The 22,029-nt window shown below is 38.0% G+C and overlaps 1 protein-coding gene and 1 long non-coding RNA gene across 2 annotated transcripts; both read left to right on the top strand.

Moving 5' to 3' along the window:
- Window positions 1-5,504: 5,504 nt before the first annotated feature.
- Window positions 5,505-7,949, top strand: LOC149193431 (uncharacterized). The gene is made up of 2 exons (XM_089407308.1): window positions 5,505-6,944; window positions 7,200-7,949. Exons 1-2 carry the CDS (start codon window positions 5,505-5,507, stop codon window positions 7,947-7,949), a joined length of 2,190 nt encoding a protein of 729 aa, XP_089263434.1.
- A 10,467-nt stretch (window positions 7,950-18,416) lies between these two features.
- On the top strand, window positions 18,417-21,509 carry LOC149193430 (uncharacterized). The gene is made up of 2 exons (XR_016254441.1): window positions 18,417-18,935; window positions 20,959-21,509. It is a non-coding gene; the product is annotated as an uncharacterized LOC149193430 (long non-coding RNA).
- Window positions 21,510-22,029: the final 520 nt, after the last annotated feature.

Genomic DNA, 22,029 nt, shown 5'->3' with positions numbered 1-22,029 from the left:
AATTTCCTGTAATTTTCCTTCAATTTCCTTCACATGCAATCTTGTGACCTTTCACATTCATTTTCTCCTATTTTTCTTTATTTTCATAAATTAAATACCAAATAATGTCTCTTTTCTTTTTCAAAGCATTTGTGAATTTCCTTAACCATAATAAACCAAATGAACACTCACCAAGATGATTTTGTCCAACATTCAACTTGGAATACATGTCCCATAACCTTGGTCTTATTTTGTCTTATTAACTTTATTACATAAACTTTTAACCTAAAATTATTACACCAAAATTATCAAGCATATATAATATGATATATATATATATATATATATATATATATATATATATATATATATATATATATATATATCTCAGATTTTTTTTTATCTTCTTTTAACATTTCTTACTTCCTTTTAGCCTCAACCACTGCAGACACAAAAGGCTTCCCACGTATCATAAAGGAATTTTTGATAAAATTATTCTGGCTTGCTTTTAGCCTCTAAAAACTGCAGATACAGGAAGGCTTCTCATGGAATTTTTAATAAAATTGTTTGCAATGTCAAATTAACCTCTTCAAATTCTTGATCTTATGTCCATGGCAGATTCAAGATGTTTGTCCATTTCACATTACAGATATGTAGCATGAGAAAACTCAAACATAACCATTCAATATTTTAATTATCGCGGTCAAAGTACAAATTGTAATTTTTATTTTATAGAATAACGTTGGACAAACTTGGAAGCTTAATGGAGTTAACTTCTAACCTTTCCAGTAGATAGGAGCACGCCGAGTGGACCAGCTCGCTAAAAGCAACCAACTAGACCGCATCCGCCATGGCCATCATATACTCGAAGCCAATTAGTGCAAAGAGGGAATGCAGGGAGCCAATGCATGGATAACTCTTGTTTTCCCGACATGTTTTTTCCCGGGTCTTTTTGAAAGCCCATGCACGTCTCATGCTCGCCGCGCTAGCCACCTGCCATTAGAGCTAGCCACCTACCATTCATACTTCCCCGGCTATAAAACCAGTCTCTACAGGAAGTAAGAAAGTTTTGGCCAGCTTTTCTTCTCCCCCTCCGCGCCCTAGTGTAGGGTCGACCTTGCAGCTGGCTCTAGTTTTCTCCCTCATCTACGGTGTCGTGGCTCTGGTTTTGGTTTTGCTAGAGGTTTATGCTGCTCTCCACTTGGCATGCGCTCGGTAAGAGGTCAGTTTATCTATGCTCTATTTCCCATTTTTTACAGTTTTCTCAGTTAATTTTAAAATTTTTGAAAGGCAGTCATACCTCTGAAAAACTGTTAAGCGCTTCTTAGTCATAGGGAGCTAGGTTAGACTGATGTTTCACTCTAGATTGGATGATGGGAAGAATGTGCGAGTTATAATTTGAGCATCTCATGCTTAAAGTCTGGTGTTATCAGCATGTTCCGGGTTTTCATTCAAAATTGAAGCAGCTTGTAGTAATCTATAAACCCTGTTCAGATTTTCGTATTAAGATAGGAGCCTGGTGGTGTATTTTTGAAATTTACTGTTGCTGCTTAGCCTGCCAAGATTCCTCATCTAATTAACTTTCATAGAATCTGAAAGTCTCCATTGAAAGCTAGTTACCATAGCTCACGAGCAGGACTCAGAACTCTCTCCAATTCCACTGCCCAGATCCCGAAAACCACTTTTCAGGTCCGGTGTCCTTTTCTCGGCACCGGGATACTCCAAATTCCTGTTTTTTCAAAAATCTCTGAGATAAGGTACCGAGATCGCCCCCATTTCATCTTGCCTAATTAAGATGCAGTAATTCTTAGTTAATGCTTTTGGACAGCTGTCCTTTTCTTTATTTGAGCCTCTCTTGAACAACGAGTCCTCTGTCAGAAGAGTCTTTATCATATCTCCAGCTTTACTCCAATCCAGGTCTTATACTCAGGGCTTAGTCAGGTGCTCATTTATTGCTGGTACAATATCCCGATTTGGCAATCCATCTCCTTGTCATTATCCTTGGAAAGGTGGATTTTCTATATCTGAGTCCATTAAAACATTCCCCTCCGAGTCTTCAGTTCGCCAGTTATCTGTCAGAAGAGTCTTATTCCCCTCAGGTGGCATTACCTCATCCGGGATTTTCATTCAGAGACTGGACTGATGCTCATTAAATTCAGGATTAAAAATCCCGATTTGAAAATCTATTTAGGACAAAAATCCCTCAGTCAATCTAGGAGAATGAGCTAGTGGCGCATGGAGAGTGGGTCTGATGTATCGGCCACGGAGGCCATGATACGCGCTGCCATTCAGGCTGAGAAGGACTGGGGTGGGGCCACGAAAGTGGGAGGCTGGGAATCTACATTAGATGACGTGGTCGTTCAATCAACAATGCAAAATGCTGACAAGGATAGAGCCCGGTCTCAAAAAGTCCTGTATGATGATGCAAAGCGTTACAACAAAGCCCGGAACCCTGTTAAAACCACTCCTCCACCTGCTGCTTTAAATTTGGACAGTATTTACCTGTCTGAGCGTATAGAAAGCGTCCAGGACCTTGCCTTGGTGGGTAGATGGCACTTCTCAGAAATGGATGACACTGCAATGAGAAAGTGGCTTGAGTCATAGTGGAATTCGTTGATTGGTTACGTCCCCATTGTATCAAAGCTCATGAAGGAGTGGTACTGCTTTCATTTTTTGAATACCGGTGATGTAGAAGCCATACAGAATCTACCTTGGGTATATGGAAGAAGTTTCCTTGTACTCCACATATGGTATATTAGATTCGACCCTTTGAAAAATACACCCTCAAACAATTTGATCTGGGTTAAACTCCCAAATCTACCACTGGAGTTCTGGTCCAAGGAGACTTTAACAGAGATAGGTAATTCCATTGGAAGATTTGTCTACGTGGACCCATGGTGTCTGGGACAAAAAGACAAGCGCATTGCATGGATTCTTATCAAAAAGGCCTACAGGGGAGGTTTCCCTGATCATATAGAGATTGCATGGAGGGACTTAAAGATAAATCAAAGGCTAGACTTCTGGGGTATCCCCTTTAGGTGTTCCGCTTACCACAAGACTGGAAATCTTATAAAAAATTGCCCTCAGTGCCCGATTTTAAAAAGAAGGGTGTGTCATGAAAAGTTGCGGGTGGCCTCCCCACTGTCCTCTCTAAAAGAGAAGTTATCTCCTACATCTAGTTGGACTCTGACAGATCTGGAGGCTGCTCAGGATTTCAAGAATCTAGAAATCGGAACCAATCTATCTCCTAAGTATTTCTCTCAAGATCGCTCTTTGTGCTTTGGCTCCAAGCCGAAATCATCCAAGCCGGATTCATTGACTATGACTGATTTTAGCGCAGATAAAGATTACAATCTTATATCTGCCATCCCCCACCGGAACCAAAGGATGGAAAAGCAATTCCTCCTCCCCCTCCGATCTCCAAACTAAAGAATTTTAAAGTGGGATCACAAACCATCCTTATTTAATCTTCATCACCTACTCCAGATAAAATCCATCTCCCCTCCATTAAAGGCAAAGAGCCGATGGTATCTGCCACCCCTTTAAATTCCCCGATCTCATCTCCAACAAACTTGTATGACAGTGACTTAGATTTTCTTATGAGTAAGAAATCTCTCGAGATGGAGCCGTTGACCATCCATAAGCCTCGGAATCCATCGCCCTAGCTCATTAGCCCAAACTCTGAAAAAAATATAACTATTAGGAAGAAGAACAAAGGAGGAAGTAGGCATTTTCGGGGGAGGGCAAAAGATGCGGGTGGTGGAATAAGGAATCTGTCCCTTGTGGACGTTCCCATCTTTGACATGTTTGAAAATCAGCCTCTTAGAGCAAGTGCGGCTAGAACTCCCCCCAAATGACTTCCATCATATCAATGAATATCTGAGGTATGGGAGCAGATCTCAAATTTTTGGCGCTCAAAGATCTTTTTTTCTCAGCCAAGCCAAAAATCATTCTAGTACAAGAAACTATGCACAGCAAACAAGATTCCATTTCCTATTTCAGGAAAATGTTTCCCTTGTGGCACATGGTAGCCTCGGAAGCCAAGGGACTTTCAGGAGGTCTGGCGGTTATGTGGGATCCTTCTTGGATCAAAGCTAAAGCCTATAAATGCTTTGCAGGAATTCTCATCTCAGTGGTTATTAGAGGATATTCTTGTCCCATCAATATATTGAATATCTATGCCCCCTATAAGAACAAGTCTCACTTCTGGGATAATTTTTTTGATTCATAAATCCTTGACATTGACTCATTAATGATTACAGGCGATCTAAATATTACCCTAAGTTCGGAAGAAATATAGGGGAAGTGCAGGAAGACTGATCCGCTCTCAGATCGGATTAAGTATGAATTCTTCCATAGGAATCTTGTAGATGTTGCTCCATCCAAAATGATGCCTACGTGGGACAATGGAAGAATAGAAGAGGCATACATTGCAAAAAGGATTGACCGGTTTATAGTTCATGTCAGCATTATCGATAAAATGGGTATGCCTTCCTCGTCCATTGAAAATGCTTTCATTTCCTACCACCGACCAATTTCTCTCAGCTGGAGGGAAAAGGGGTTCAGGAATGGGTACCCCTTTAAATTCAATAGAACATGCTTAGAGGACCCAGGTTTCAACGATGACATAACAAAAGCCTGGAAGGAATTATCTTCAAACAGCTCGCTTCCTCCTTTTATGACTTTTAGAGATAAGATGTCCTCAATGAGAAAAGTGGTAAAGGCATGGCAACACAAAAAAAGACAATCAGACAGATTGGCTCTTCAATAAATACAAAAGGAAATGGACGATATCTCTAACTTTTTGAAAGCCAACTCTCTCCCTTTCAGTATGAGGTGCTGACTAAATGAGCTTGAATATTCTAAAGAAGGAGGAACCCTCATGGAGGCTAAAGAGCAAAGTGATCTGGCTCGAGGAAGGTGATAGGAACACCAAGTTTTTTCACAGGTATGCAAATGCCAGGCGGGAGAGGAACTCTATTTGGAAAACCAGTGATGGTCAGGGAGGCTTTCTCTTCTCTCAACAAGAAATCTCAAAGGAGGTAGTGAGATATTTTAAAGACCAATATAAAAGAAGGGAAAATAGCAGTGTTTAGGATATTCTATGGGGTATTGATCTGGTCCCCCAAATGTTTAATGATGAAAAAAATGAAGAGTTGTTCCAGCCCATAACAAAGGAGGAGCTTTTAGGAGTTATGAAGGCCTTTAAGAAGGATAAATTCCCCGGCCCGGACGACTGGACAATAGAATTCTTCATACACTTTTTTGACATTATCAAACTAGATCTCTTGAGGATGGTTGAAGCAACAAGAATCTCAGGCAGCATTCACCACATAACTTCTTCCACGCAGATAGCTCTCATCCCAAAGAAATTGGAAGCAGACACCTTCAAAGACTTTAGGCCGATATCCTTGTGTAACATATCTTTCAAAATTATCACAAAAATCATAGCAGAAAGAATCAAATCGACATTAGCCAGCTCATTATCTAAGGACCAACATGCTTTTTTAAAGGGAAGGAACATAATGGATGTTGTTGCCATCACACAGGAAAATCTGTTCTCCATGCTCTCCAATCGATCTGAAGCAGCCATTTTGAAAATTGATTTGCAAAGAGCCTTCGACTGCTTAGACTGGGGTTTTATCAGGTGTTTATTAGCAAAGATTGGTCTGAAATCAAATGTCATAAATTTGATTATGGCATGTATTGAGAACGTGAATTATGTTGTCATTATTAATGGGATCCCTTCCCCTTTTTTCCCAGCAGAAAGGGGGTTGCGTCAAGGATGCCCTTTATCGCCGCTGCTGTTCATCCTAGCAATGAACTCTCTTAGCCTTCATATCAATAAGGTTGTTTCAGAGAACACTTGCAAACCCGTGAAGATATGCAGGAACAACTACATTTCGCACAATTTATTTGTTGATGATGTTCTTATATTTGCAATGTTGTGCAGGATTACGTGGATATGCCTAAACGACATTCTATACAGGTTTCAAAGGGCCACCGGCTTACAAATAAACAAGGCCAAATCCATTCTTTACCACAATGACGCCAATATGGAAATAGTCGAATGGATTTCCGCCTTGTTTGGAGTCGGTACGAGGTCAATCAAGGATGGAGTAAAATATCTGGGTTTTCATCTAAAGGCAAAGGGGTACTCAAAAGAGGATTGGAAATGGCTTATTGATAGATACTATAAAAAGATATCCGCCTGGGAGTATAAATGTTTATCTCTGGCTGGAAGAATCGTCCTAACTCAAGCAGTACTTTCGCAACTTGCTGTATATTGGGCTCATATTTTCCTCCTTCCGGCGAGCACCACTCAGAAAATAAACAAGATCACTACAAATTTTATATGGGGTGGCAATTTAGCTCTAGGAAAATATCATCTCACTACTTTAGAAAAGATCTTTAGACCGAAGATTACAGGTGGATGGGGTTTATTGGATCTGAGGACCTTCGGGAAAGCGCACCTATGCAAATCTTTGTGGAGGGGTATCTACGGGGATGGGCCATGGAGCAACACCATTAAGATGAAATACATGAAAGGAAAAGGCATGGAATATTGGTTTCTTTTAGGGAGGATTGGTGCAAAGTATGGCTCTGCCATCTGGCTCAGCTTCCGTAAAATTGAGCAATACTTCTTAAGGAACCTGAAGTGGTGCTTTCAATCTGGTAATAAAATCCTTATCGGAATAGATCCCATCATGAGCGGGCGCGAGAGCATATCAATTCCCGATAGGATCCTTTTTTTCATCCATAGTAAAGGCTTCTTCACGTGGGATAAGTTGATTGCAGGTTGGCAAGGTCCTCTCCCTATATGGAAATCGACTGATGATCTTGGGTTGCCGGAGTCTATGTTAAGTCAATGGAACTCAGTCAGGAACATTCTGAGAAGTTGCGGGTTTCTCCGGTCCAGGCCGCAGGACTTTTTAGTATGGAATCCGCCAAACGCAAATATACAGGTATGTGTAAAGGATATTTATGAAGATATGATTGGTTTAAGGTCTTTGCACTCTTATCCCACTTTCCCAACAACGTTTTGGAGATCAAGATGCTCTCCCAAATTTATATACTTTTCATGGCTGGTGTTTTATAATAAAAACCTGTCCTAGGAGAACTTGAAGAAAAGGAAGTGGCATGGGCTGAGCAGGTGCCAAATGTGCGAATTAGCAGAGGAAACCAATTTTCACATGTTCTTCCAATGCATTTCTCTTCAGCAAATATGGCAGGAGTTGGCAATTCTATTTGGTTTCCCTCTTGTTTCTCATGCTTCTACACAGGCTGCTTTTGATTGGTGGAGTAGGCAAAGAGAATCTTGGAGATCGATCATTATTATTGTTCTTTGGTGTGCCTGGAGGTGGAGGAACAATTCTATTTTCAAAGAAGCAAAGGAGCCTCTCAATGATATTTTACAACACATAATTCTCATATATGACTCGGTCCCCAAAAAGTTTCCAAAATCGAAAGATGTCATCAGAAATGGGCAGGTAGATTCTCTTCTCAGGCACCCGAGGGCCTTTTTTGATGGCGTTGCCCAACAAAACTCTTGTGGCTATGGGGCGGTCATAATTATGAACGAGAACCTTCAATACGGTCTTTCTTGGAATGAAGGTAAGGGAACAAACAGCTTCGCTGAGGCAAATGCCCTTGCGGGCCTTCTCGCCTTCTGTATCTTTTTTGACATTCATGCCATCTCTATCTTCGGGGACTCCAAAACTATGGTCGATCATGTCAATGGTAAAAGCTTCATCAGGTGCTCTCACCTCACAGTCTGGATGGATAGGATTATGTTTTTTTGGGGACTTATGAGAGGGTGTACCATTCAGCACATCTACAGAGCTCAGAACCAGCAAGCAGACTGCCTGTCAAAGGAGGGTCTTCATCTTGGTTCAGGTTCATGGTCCATGAAGGTTTCAGATGGCGAGGAGTCCTTTATCATTCAGGATTTCTGTATCCTGGGTTTTTAATCTCTTTCTATTTGTCCTTCTGATCTGTATATATTTTCATCTTTTTGCTTTTTCCTGGCATCTGTATGATTTTGAATGGCTATATCTTCCTCTGTTTTTGTTCCCAGCTGGTGCTGGTGGTATCCTTGTATCTGTGGATTTTCATTTTCGGCTTTCTGCTCAGAAGTCCTCATCTTCTGGTTTTATGTCTTATGTTTTTCTTAATCTGCATATAATGTATCATCTGGTGCTGCTATACAGAATCAATATAATACAATTCTGCTTTTTCTTTCTGAGAAACCTGGAAGCTTAATAAAAAAAATTGATGAAGCTAGGTTGGAGCTATGATTTTGCTCTAAACTTTTTAGAGCTCGATTTACACTGAGATACAATAATATAATGAAATTTGTTGTCCGTATGTTAGACTATATATTAGAACGGGGAAATGGTTTTTTATTGGAATTTTATATTTTTGAACGGGGGAAATGGTTTTTTTTAATGGAAATTTAGATTTTTTTTTTAGTGAAATATTAGTGTTTAAAAAATGTATTTTTTTTTTCACATGATATTGGATCCCTCTCTATTCGTTCGTATTTAAGATGGAGCTATGTTAGTTGCATTACAATTTGAGAAAATAAACATTTTTTGTTTTTTCTTGGGATATATATAGGGTAAGTTACAAAATGTTGTATCTATGTTAGTTGCATTACAATTTGAGAAAATAAACATTTTTTGTTTTTTCTTGGGATATATATAGGGTAAGTTACAAAATGCTTACACGTGAAGAAATTGGATCCCTCTCTACCCATCCGTATTTAAGATGGATCTATGTTAATTGCATTACAATTTGAGAAAATAAACATTTTTTGTTTTTTCTTGGGATATATATAGGGTAAATTACAAAATGCTAAAGTTATGCGTTTTAACATTGAATTATCGTCCATGTAATGTTGATTCTCCTTTCAATAATTTTTGTTTTCATTTTTTAATGGGTTCTAATTATTTTAAGCAAAGTTAAAAGAATTTTTATAATGATAAATGTTAATAAAATTTAAAATAATTGTTGTGATAACAAACACTATTTAAAGTATTTTAAAATAATTAATGATTTTGGTTGTTCAAGTTCCAAGAATGATGAGAATACGAGAATGACTCGAATAGTTTTTTTAAATCCACTTCATATTTTTGAACAACGAAACTAGAGAGTACACCTATCAATACATATCAACCACATTTTATTAATGTTGTTGTGCTAGTCACAAGTATTTGTTGGATTTTATATATACTCTAAAATGTTTATGAATTTATGTCATACATTTTATTGTGTATATTAAGTGGATTTTATATATGCTTTAGTGTTTCTATGTCTAAGATCCATTGTCATAGCCATATATGGTTTTTAAAAGAGAAAAAAAAATAATAACCTTGGTAAGGTGTTAAAAGTGGAATATGATTTTTATAATATATATATATATATATATACACACACTTTTTTCCCAAAGGAAAATTTGTAATTCCCATTAATATAATGAAAATTACGTATTGTAGATACCGAATGGCATATCAAAAATTATGTTAAAAAAACATTCAAGTAGACCAGCCTTACTGGGTACCCAAGATAGAAAGCTCATAAAATAAGTAACACTACTTTAATCTCTCATCCTTTCTTTTTCTCCACTTTCCGCCAACCTTCAGAGTTAGGAGTGGAAGATACAATGACCATTTGAAGTTCTTCTATATTTACAGTTGTTTATTTATCAAAGTCTGAACTCTTTGATCCATGGAGTCTTTTGGTGCTACTTGCTTCTTTTTCCTGAGAAATATTCACATTCCACTGTTGGTGAGCTAAAGATGTTGGTACTTTGTGGTGAGCCCCAGTATTGCAGCAATAATGCTACAACTCCCAAAGCTACCAACTTTACTTTATCAACCCAAGGTCTCGTACAAACTTAGAAGTGACAATGCTATATACATAGTAGATGCATTATTATACTCATGCCACCCTCATCTGGGTCACTTTATCATTAGGGTTCCAGATCATTCCTCTATTGAACTAAAAGGAGTCTAACTATTGAAAGAATAATGTGAAGTCTAGTCCTAGTGTAGAGAAAGTAAATGCTTTTACACTCAGAAGATGAAAGTTGTCAACTTGTAAATGCTATGAAATGACACCAATATTATGTTATTTTGCAGAAAGGAAACTGTGATAACTTGTAATTAGTCATCTAGCTATCAGGGTTGCTTGAAAACATAAGATTATTCTACCATTTCATAATTCAAGAATGCATGCATTGACTATCTAATTCACACTCATAGAGTAAATAAAGTTCTAACTAATGCTATCTAATATTGCAGGAAGGAAGAGGAGTGAAAGGATTGATCTAGGTGGCATTTCTGGTCATGGAGTCCAAGCTAAGGGGTGGAACTACTCCTAAAATAGGCTAAGCTATCATTTCAAGTCAAAACAAGGTTAAAACAGGTTGCTTCGGGTGAGCTACAAGATGTTGCTACAAGATCTCCTGTACTACTACAAGGTATCCTGAAATGTTATAGGAAGTTGGTTGAGAGGTTTTGGAGAGTAAGAATGGTGATATGAAGTGTTGGAAGGGTGTATGGCAACTGGGGACAGTGTGGGGAAGGTGATATTAACCCTTGTCCAAGCTCAGTACTTCAAGAAGGTTAGGTTTGGCTAAGATGGCTTGCTCATGATGACCTGGAAACCGAGGTTTGGAACATGGGTAGGCATGCATCGGTAGAAGGGGGAGAGGACCTAAATGGAGCTAGTGGAAAGGATCATTGCTTGCAGATAAACAATCCTAGCATAACACCTACACTTATTACTTTTCATTTTCAAAGTGTTTTATGTCAATATGGAAAAGATGAATTGAATTTGGAAAAGCTAATCTAAATGTTGCTAAGAAATTAATTGATGAATTAGAATATCTTCTAAGCTACAATAATTAGGATAAGAAAAATAACAAGTGTAACCCTTTCCAAGGAATCATAAACAACTATCTAACTAATGCTACAACTTGATTTATGCAATTGACAAGAAATCAAACTCTGTTTTTGGGTTGTGAGAGTGGGGTCCTATAATCATGATCCCATGAGAGGGATGAGATACAGGGCATTGTCACAAGATTTTTGATGTATTTTACTCTATTGCACTACAACAAATAAGCTATCCTCTAAGCTAATGGAAGCATGAATAAACCAACAACTCAATCAATCTTTTAAGCTAAAAGAAACATGAATACACTGCAACGACTAATCAACATTATAGACTAAGAATATGGATACAAGAGAGAAAATTCTGCTGCTAGGGTTGGGCCCTAACCCAAGAGCTTCAACCCTTTGAGTCAACTCAATGTTGGATCAAAACAAAACTTATCATTATCATTCAAAAAGTGGAAAATACATCATAACAATAACAGTGAAATTTGCTTTAGCTTAATGGCCTCTTGGTTACAATAAAACTTTGAATCCTAATGAGTCTCTTAGCTGGTTTATTTATACAAAAATGTAGCTACCAACAACTCCCTAGAAAATAGGGATATTTGCCTCACTAACTTGAGAATAGGTGAATCCAACTCTTCCTTGACTTGCACTACCTCGGCTACCAATGAACTTGGCATGCTTCGCTGCTAATGACACTGAATTGATGAGATAGAGTGGGGGATCTTCCACTAATTTGAGGAATTAAAGAGGTGGAACACCTCCTAGAATCTCTCTTTCTTTTCTAGTCTGAGTTCCTACACTCAAATGATCTAAAAAATGCTCTAATTCCTGCATTTAACACACATTAGGCCACATGACATAGTAACACATCTTTACTCCTCACACTAAGCATAATATAACAAAATTTGTAGATAAATGTGAGAAAAAAAATAATTTAATAAGTTGGAGGATGGCATTGTGACCCATATAATATACCCATTGATGAGCCTCATCATCACCCCCCTACTGAAATTGTTTCTCATCCTCTGAGCATCCTACTCCCAAGAATTGATAGATACCATTACATCCTCAACAACTCCTCAGGAGCCATTGTGGACATATCTACAAGTTGCAGCATCGTTATGGTCTTTCTCAAGGATCCTTGGAGGTTTAACTTAAGCATAGTCTCCTTCGTCATCACATTTATGGCAACCCCAAGATCAATCAAGGTGTGGGGGACAATGATGCCATCAATGTGCACATCTACCACAAGACTTCCAAGGTCTAGATACTTTGGTAAAATCACTCTCCTAGCCATTAGATCAGAAAATTGACCAATGACATTGATGGTAGGGGTGTCTTTATTTCTCCTCCTAGGATGTTTGAAACATTTCTCCTTTATAAGCTTGTTGTAGATGGGAACATCCTTGATAGCTTTGAGGAGTGGGATTTTAACACAAAATTTTCAATTCTCCCAGAAGTTAAGTCTTTTCTGGGGTGTGCTGGTTAGAATGGATCAATCCTTCAGGAAAATGGGGTGGATTGGCTTGAGGAACACTCTCTTCCTTTTCCTCTTCAATCTCTTTAGGGGGAGATGGAGGTTGGTTATATGGGAGCACTCTTCCAGACTCGAGGTTGATTTCTTTAATCTTCAAAACATAGGCAAGGTAATATGTCTCTCCATTATAGACCTATTGTGTCTACTTGTTTTTTGGGTTCAGATTTGGTTGAGCAGACATCTGGGGTTGCTTAGGTGGAGTAGGATGAATGAGTTGTGGTTGAGATGGAGGTGGAGAAAATAAAGCAGGGGGTTGGTTGAATTGAGGCCTCCAACCTTATGATGGGGGATTCCACTAAGGATGTGTAGAAGCATATGGCTGAAATGGTTGATAGGCAGGTTGGGGTGGATACTAAGGTGCATAAGGCCAAGGAGAAGGTGTGGACCATGAGGGATGAGTAGGATAATACCAAGGGTGCATTCTGGTTGGGATGGTAATAGAAATAGGATGCACCTTCATGCCCTACTGGTATGGCCAAGGTCCTTGAGGTCTCCTTTGATTGATGTAACATAGTTGTTTATCCCCACCTTCTACCCCTTGGTATACAACTTTCAATCCAGGCAAGGAAGGGCACATATCTGTGGAATGGTTTTCCTCACAGACCGAGCACATCTCTATAACATTTAGTGGACATTAATTTCTAGGGTGCCTTCTAGTGCATTTAGGGAAAAAGATAGATAAGGATCTATTTGCTTCCTCTTCACTTGCATGGTGTCCATTTGCATTCTTGATAGATGTGTTGGAGGAAGAGGAACTGACGAGAGATTGACTAGACCTACCCTTCATCCTAGCAACCCTAGAATGGTTTTTGAATATTGTCTTGGTGTTGTCCTATGATAAATGATAAATGTCCCATCCAAACATCATGTTTATGGTTTCCAGTATGTCCTCCCTAATTCCTCTAAGAAGGAGAAACTTGAGTGATTTAGGATCAAGGGTGCATTTGACCCTTTTACAACTGAGTTGGAACGTTTCCTCATAGTATTCCAGGGATTCATTTGGTCCAAGAGTCATCCTAAATATTTCCTCTTTGGTGTCCTTGGACCTACAATAGTCCTTATACTTTTTGTTAAAGTATTTCCTCATTTGAGTCTAGGTAGTGAAGTTATCCCCGGGTAGACCCATGAACGAGCATAAAGTTGCATCCTTAAGGGTGGATGGGAACAAATTCAACTTCTAGTCATCAAAGGTATAATCATAATTTCTACACATAATATAAAACTTAAACAAAAAGGTATCATGGTCCTCTGAGGTTAAGCCATGGAAGTGAGGAAGGGAAGAAGGGCTAATGTTTTTCATCCTAGCATCTCCATTAGTTTCCCTGATGGGAAAATCACCCTCATTTATGTTTTCAACCATCGTGTGAGTATGTGGAATGGTTTATTCTTCTTCTTCCCTAATAGGCTCTTCAAATATCTCAGGTTGTTCACCTAAGGGGTCCTCTAACTCCCCTACAGTCATAGAGGGAAATTGACAGTTATCGAAGAAGAGTGAAGGTTGATTGTTTGATGGTGTGAGGTATTTGGCAAGAATTTCCCTAAAGTGTATCTACTCCTATGAGGCATGAAAGATATTTTATTTTATGTGTTTTTCAAAATCAATAGAAAAACAAAAAGGAAACTAAGAATAACATCTACCTACTGAATGCAAAACAAAAAGAAAAGCGGAATTACATCTACCTAGACACCTCCCCGACAACGAAACCAAAAAGTGATGAGCCCTAATATTGCAACAAGAATGCTGCAACTCCTAAAGCTACCAACTTTACTTTCTCAACCCGGGGGTTCATACAAACTTAGAGGTGACAGTGCTATATACACAGTAGATGCATTATTCTACTCATGCCACCCTCATCTGGGTCACTAGATCATTAGGGTTCCATACCATTTCTTTACTGAACTGAAAGGAGCCTAACTAATGAAAGAAGAATGTGAAGTCTAGTCCTAGTGCAGAGAAAGCAAATGCTTTTACACTCAGAAGATGAAAGTTGTCAACTTGTAAATGCTATGAAATGACACCAATCTTATGCTACTTTGCAAAAAGGAAACTATGCTAGCTTGCACTCAATCATCTAGCTATCAGGGTTGCTTGAAAACAGAAGATTATTCTACCATTTCATAGTTCAAGAATGCATGCATTGACTATCTAATTCACAGTTGTAGAGTAAATAAAGTTCTAATTGTTAAATTCAAAAATCAAAGTACTAATGCTATCTGATCTTGCACGAAGGAAAAGGAATGAAATAACTTTTCTAGGTGGCACTTATGGTCATGGAGTCCAAGCTGAGGGGCGTAACTACTCCTAAACTAAGCTAAGCTATCATTGCAGGTCAAAATAGGCTGCTACAGGTGAGCTACAAGATGTTTCTACAAGATGTCCTGTACTGCTACAAGATATCCTAAAATGCTACAGGAAGTTGGCTGAGAGGTTTTGGAGAGTAAGAATGGTGATATGAAGTGTTGGAAGGGTGTATGATAGTTGGGGACAATGTGGGGAAGGTGATATTAAACCTTTCCCAAGCCCATTACTTCAAGAAGGTCGAGTTTGGCTAAGATGGCTTGTTCACAATGACCTGGAAATAGAGGTTTGGAACATGGGTTGACATGCGTCAACAGAAGGGGGAGAGGACCTAAATGGAGTTAGTGGAAAGGATCCTTTCGTGCAGATCAACAATCCTAGCATAACAACCGCACTTACTACTTTTCATTTACAAATTGTTTTATGTTAATATGGAAAAGATGAATTGAATTTGGAAAAGCTAATCTAACTGCTGCTAAGAACTTAATTGATGAAATCAAATATCTTCTAAACTATAGCAATCAGGAGAAGCAAAATAACAAGTGTAACTCTTTCCAAGAAATCATAAAAAACTATCTAACTAATGCTACAACTTGATTTATGCAATTAACAAGAAATCAAACTTTGTTTTTGGGTTGTGAGAGTGGGGTCCTCTTGTCATGATCCCATGAGGGAGATGAGATAGGGGTCACTATCACAAGCTTTCTGATGTATTTTACTCTATTGCACTTCAACAACTAATTTATCCTCCAAGCTAATGGAAGCATGAATAAACCAACAACTCAAACAATATTTCAAGCTAAAAGAGACATGAATAAATTGCAACAACTAATCAACATTATAGCCTAAGAATATAGATACAAGAGAGGAACTTCTGCTGCTAGGGTTGGGCCCTAACCCAAGAGCTTCAGGCCTCTGAGTCAACTTAGTGTTGGATCAAAACAGAACTTCTCATTATCATTCAAAAGGTGACAAATACATCATAATAATAACAGTCAAATGTGCTTCAGCTTAATGGCCTCTTGGCTAAAATATATCCATTGATGTAAATCCTCTGTCTTTGTCCAGAAACCATTAAATATGCATATTACTACTTTTGAATGGAACTCAAGATAGAGCTTATTGACCTCTGGCAGATTTATTATCAATGTTGGTACCTGGTTCATTTGCTCCACAATATAGGGATCAGGGTTATTTGGGGGGATATCTGATTTTTTGTGTGGATTAGATCTTCCTTTAACCACATCTCTGAAAGAAATTGGAGCTTTGGAGCTAGATCCAGGACATCCTCCAAGTAATCTCATATTAAGGATAATAGTCGAATCTCATTCAATTCCACAATCTTGTAGCTTGTTGTGCTCTTGCTATAATTTCCCTACTTAAAAAAGGCTTTGGAAGATTGTAGGAATACCCATCAAATTTGTATCTTCCACTTGAGAGTTTGGATCTGATCTCTAGCCCATACTTTCATAGCAGTTGCTTTCCCATTCAGGGATTTAACAAAAATATGGATAAAATCTTCCATAGTTAGATCTGGTTTACAACCCTCAAGATACCCCTTCACTTTTGATGCCATTTTCCAATGCATAACTAGTGAAGGGATCCGTAAGGACTTATACATATCTATAATTAATGGATTTAGATTTGGTATTTGAGGAATCCTTTCTACATGGTTTTCCTCCAAATTTAGGCCAACGTAGCAGATCTGAAGACGAGGGGCATAGATTTGATCTCGACAACCTTTTTCTTGGAACTTTTTCTCCCATATGAACCACTCCTCTACAAAAAAAATCCACAATGGGAAGATGTAGATCTATAATTGGAGGACTGGATCCACATGAAGTTGTGATGAGATCCATTATGGGAAAGTGTAGATCTACAATTACATGATTGAATCTGCATGAAGTTGCCATGTAAGAAATCAGATATGCCAACACCTTCATAAATCCGTCAACTTCATTGAACTCAAAAGAAAGAGTCACCGCCCTTTCATCAACATAGGAGATGAGCTTGGTTCTTTGACTAGAAACATCCTCGTCAACGGTAGCCACAAATCGAAACCTGATCTATGTGTCAACCTTACTCCTCTGTGATTTCTTATCACGAGGAACCCATTCACTAGGGAGATTTGAATATTTGCATCTCCACTTATCCTCTGAGATCAAAGGCATCCCGAGATGAAATTCATTCCTTCCGCCACAAAGAAAACCTTGATCTCCCATCTTCCATCAACTTGTATGATACTAGATACCATAGTCATGATCCGTAACTTGCGCTTGGTGCATAGATCAGATTTATGACTCATGACAATAAATACAAACCTGGAACTAGCCCTAAGCACAAATGCCATCACTCCTTTTATCCCTTCTCATAACTCGGGTCCTAAAAATATTTTCATTTTCACTATTTTATTTTTATTAAATATAAATTAATTAATTTATATAAAATTAAGTTTCCATCCAAATTTATAAACCCAACCTAAACACAACCTAATTCTTTAATAAAACCAAACCCTTTCATCACACTCTCAATGTCACCATTACAACACACTTTCTTGATTCCTATGTCACTTTTTCTTCGTGTGCGGGTATAACGGCTTAGTCAATAATTAAGTTGTCACATAACATCCCCATTTCACCAAACTTTCGCTCAACACGAGTCTCCCAATGACTTCCAATTGTTACAAATCATATGGAATATTCACCTAAACTCATCATGCTCTTAAGACTCAAGCTCTGGGATTTGAAAATCCATGGACGCGAATTCTACTACCATACCCTTTATCATATGTATTTACTAGATTTTATATATACTCTAATGTTTATGAATTTATATCACACCTTTTATTATGTGCATTTGGTGGATTTGATATATAATTTAGTGTGGTTTATATCCAAGATGCATGAGACAAAAATTAATAACCTTGGCATGGTGTTGCAAGCGGAGAATAATCAGTTTTCTTATGAATATGATTGTAATGATAATAATTCTGATGCAACATTATTATTTATAAATTAATTAATTTATATAATGTTTAGTTTTCATAGAAATTTAAAAACCGGACCTCACCCCAACCTGATTCTTTTATGAAGACCTTGCCGTTTCACAAAACTCTAAATGTCACCATTACACCTTGACCTAATTCTTTTATGAAGACCAGGACATTTCACCAAACTCTAAATGCCACCATTACACCACACTTTTTCAAGACTAGGCTATTTCACCAAACTCTGAATTACACCTTTACACCATACTTTTTGGATTTTTATGTAACACTTTTTTGTGTGGTAGTATAATAATATAATTAATAAAAATAATTTTTAAGTGTGATTTTTTTGGAATTTGTTAATAAATATTTGGTTAAATTAAAAAAAAAATTTATGACCAAATCTTGAATTGTCATATTTAAACTAATTTTCTTTAATATATAATTTCAATAAATTTCATAGCATTCTGAACAAATTAAATCAAAAAAATTAACCATAAAACTTTCTTAAAAAATCAAACTTAAAAATTACTAGTAATTAAATGTTCACCAAACATCCCATTTCACCAAATTCTCACCTAATATCACCATTTCGCCAAACTTCGTCTCAACCCAAGTCTTCCAATACCTTCCAGCTGTTATGAATCATATAAATTATTCACCTAAACTCATCACTGCTCCCAACTTTGGGTCAATTGAATCTGTTAATGCTTCCACCTGGTCCATGTGAATATGGACCAATGGTTTCTGGGTGGGGTCAGAGTCCTCTGTATATATGGACAAAGGAAGGAGCGCAACTCAGCGGCTTTAAGAACGGTGAAGTCCTACCGGAAGAAGTGGATTGATCATGAAGCCATTCTTCTGATGCTGCGTGTTTGGTGTGGCTTGTGGTCATTGCAACCACAGCAGACCCCAACACTAACTCCTGCACCCATATTTTGCATCATACAGAGGATCGTGCTTATGATAATCTCTATGACCCTACCTGGGTGGAAGTCCCTCATTTCGATTTTTTTGTTTGTTCGAGGAAGCTCGTGGACTGACGCGGGCGCGTGGAATAAAAGTAGGGACGTGTAGTCTCTTCTGTCCTTCACAAGGGTGATCAAATCTGATCTAACTGGATAACTATCCAACTGGGCCGCTTAGCTCAGAGAACATATGCTCGTGGAATGGTCTTTGGTGCAGAAAACTTAATATAAAGGAGTGCTTGACATAGTCTTCATCAAGGTACTGTTTCACCTGATAACCTCTGGTTATTGTACACTTTGAATCTCTCGACTTTTTGATAGAGACAATTTCATAGAGTTGGTAGCTTAAAGCTTCTAGGAATACATGACCTCAACTTTGACCCACTATGGGGTTTTGCAAAATCATTGTCTAGTTCCAGACACCTGTAGTTGATCTAAATTCAACGGGACTAATAATGTTTGAATGGTCTGAGTGGAATTCATATTCTCCCATTTGCTCGTTGGTTTAGGAATTTGATACAAATAACAGGCTCATCTCAACCCCAAATCTATACTTGTAGATAGCCAATATTGATTTATTGCAACAGGGAAATAACAGATCTGAAGTTAAGGTGGGAAAATAAGCACAACATACAGCTATTGCCAATTTGTGTCAACTTTAAGTCGAAATAGGCCGACTGGTAATAATATATCTGAAGCCCCTATGAATTTGGGTAACTTGACCCTTCACAAATCTAAGTGCAAGTAGTCTCACTAGAAGGTCGCTGAAGCCATGCCCAATTTGAGCAAGCTTGAATAACTTACCTAAGTTACGCTTCAGGACGCTTCAGGATTCACTGGAAATGTCTAAATTTTATTTGCATTCAAACAAGGTACTTGCTTGAATATCCCACATACAATAGGTCAGTTCTCAAAAGTCTCTTGCTTAGCAATATTTCTAGGAGACCTTAAAAGAATTAGTGGGTTTGTTTCACTTCAACGATCAGATCTACCAGAAAGCAGCCACAGTGACCTATCTGTGAAGTTATTGCCAATTGCGTGGCGCTATAGCAGTTTGATATTGTATGGACACATAAACCCTAACTGATTTGGCTGCAACCTCAGTTTCATATTGTATGGACACATAAACCCCGACTGAGTTGGCTGGAACCTCACTTTCATATTGTATGGACAGAAAGCCTCTAACTGATTTGGCTGGAACCTCACTTTCATATTGTATGGACACAAACCCTCCAACTGATTTGGATGGAACCTCAGTTTGATAGAGCTGGAACCTCACTTTCATATTGTATGGACACAAACCCTCCAATATGGCTGGAACCTCACTTTCATATTGTATGGACACAAACCCTCCAACTGATTTGGATGGAACCTCAGTTTGATATGGCTGGAACCTCACTTTCATATTGTATGGACACAAACCCTTCAACTGATTTGGATGGAACCTCAATTTGATATTGTATGGACAGAAACCCTATAACTGAACCTATGGTCTCATTCTTGGATATGGACACAAACCCTCCAACTGATTTGGATGGAACCTCAATTTGGTATTGTATGGACAGAAACCCTATAACTGAACCTGTGGTCTCATTCTTGGAACTTTCTAATATTTCCTGGTTCCATTCTAGTAACTTTTTAGGCTTTCCTGACCAATCATATTGTATGGACACATAAACCCCGACTGAGTTGGCTGGAACCTCACTTTCATATTGTATGGACAGAAACCCTCTAACTGATTTCCTGGTTCCATTCTAGTAACTTTTTAGGCTTTCCTGACCAATCATATTGTATGGACACATAAACCCCGACTGAGTTGGCTGGAACCTCACTTTCATATTCTATGGACAGAAACCCTCTAACTGATTTGGCTGGAACCTCACTTTGGAACCTCACTTTCATATTGTATGGACACAAACCCTCCAACTGATTTGGATGGAACCTCAGTTTGATATGGCTGGAACCTCACATTCATATTGTATGGAGACAAACCCTCTGATTTGGATGGAACCTCAATTTGATATTCTATGGACAGAAACGCTATCACTGAACCTATGGTCTCATTCTTGGAACTTTCTAGTATTTCCTGGTTCCATTCTAGTAACTTTTTATGCTTTCCTGACCAATTATATTGATGGACAGGTGATCTTACTGGACACTGTATTTTTTTATGATTTGAAAGTCACTTAAAATAATATTGGGAGTTCCATTCTTCAATTCATTACAAACATGTTAAATTTATCAACTGATAAATTCTGTGAAAAATACCATTCAATGTGCAGAGGCTTCTGGGATTTGAAATGGATGCATTTTCATTGGAAGAACACCATCCAAACATCGAACTGATCTTCATAATTCAGACATCAAAATATCAGAGTATACTCTCACATATAGATACCAGTAGCAATCTCATGGGAACTCAGTGAGATCGTTGAATTTACGACCCTGGAGCAGTTTCTCAGGCTCTATAAATTATCCATGTGAGTTTGTAGATTAGAGGTTGCTTTTGGAAAAGAACCCAGTAGCGAATTAAAGCTGAGGTCAGGTATTCTAAGCGGTTTTCACAGTATTCCCAGCAAACTGATGAAATTTTTCTGATAGAAAAAGTGATGGGAAATTTTCAAAGTGTGCAATAGGGAGAGTTTGCTTGCCAAGAGATCGCGGAAGGTTACCTTCCATCCCTCATTTTGGGGACATGATCGAAACCACTATTTTAGCGGTGTTTTATTCACCAAATACCATACCATGAGCATGTGTTCTCTGAGTTTTCAGCGGTCCAGTTGGACAGAGATACAGTTGGATCAGATTTGATGGCCTTTCTGAAGGACAAAAAGCCTCCACTTCCGTACTTTTATCACCCACCCCAGCGTCCATCGATTATGTGATTTGGTCAGCTTCCTCTACGGGCTGGAAGCTACGGGCTTTCGTTCAGCGCAAATTCAAAATGAAGAGAACTTCTGTGAAACCGGGATTCATGTACATTGATGAACTCCTGTGAAACCTGGGTTTATCATGATGGCATGAAAACTTAGGGAGGATTGAACTATGCAGGGTCGTTTGAGTGGGGTTTCATGTTATCTTGCATAAAAAAGAAATGCCTTCTGGAGCATGGTTACGGTAAATGTTAATCGCAGATTATGATACTTGTTGCATATTATATTATATTGGAATTACTTTTGAGTTAAATTGGTTTTATTGTAATTAGTTATTTGAAATAAAATAAAATAAAATTAATTATATATATATATATGAAATGTTTTATATATATATATATATATAAAATAAAACTTTAATAAATATTATAAAAACATTTCACATATATATTGTTTTTATAATATTTATTAAATTAAATA

The sequence above is a fragment of the Pinus tabuliformis genome, chromosome 2_2 (assembly GCF_031772625.1).
Source record: "Pinus tabuliformis cultivar Carrire ecotype Pingquan chromosome 2_2, CPIR1, whole genome shotgun sequence".
NCBI lineage: Eukaryota > Viridiplantae > Streptophyta > Pinopsida > Pinales > Pinaceae > Pinus > Pinus tabuliformis.
Note: the sequence above shows the minus strand (reverse complement) of the source record. Positions and strands in the feature narration are given on the sequence as shown.

Bases quoted from the DNA above. Each gene is read 5' to 3' on its own strand.
- LOC149193431 (XM_089407308.1), top strand. From the start codon at position 5,505: ATGGATGTTGTTGCCATCACACAGGAAAATCTGTTCTCCATGCTCTCC. The intron at 6,945-7,199 runs GTATGTGTAAAG...ATTTCTCTTCAG, and splicing joins CGCCAAACGCAAATATACAG to CAAATATGGCAGGAGTTGGC.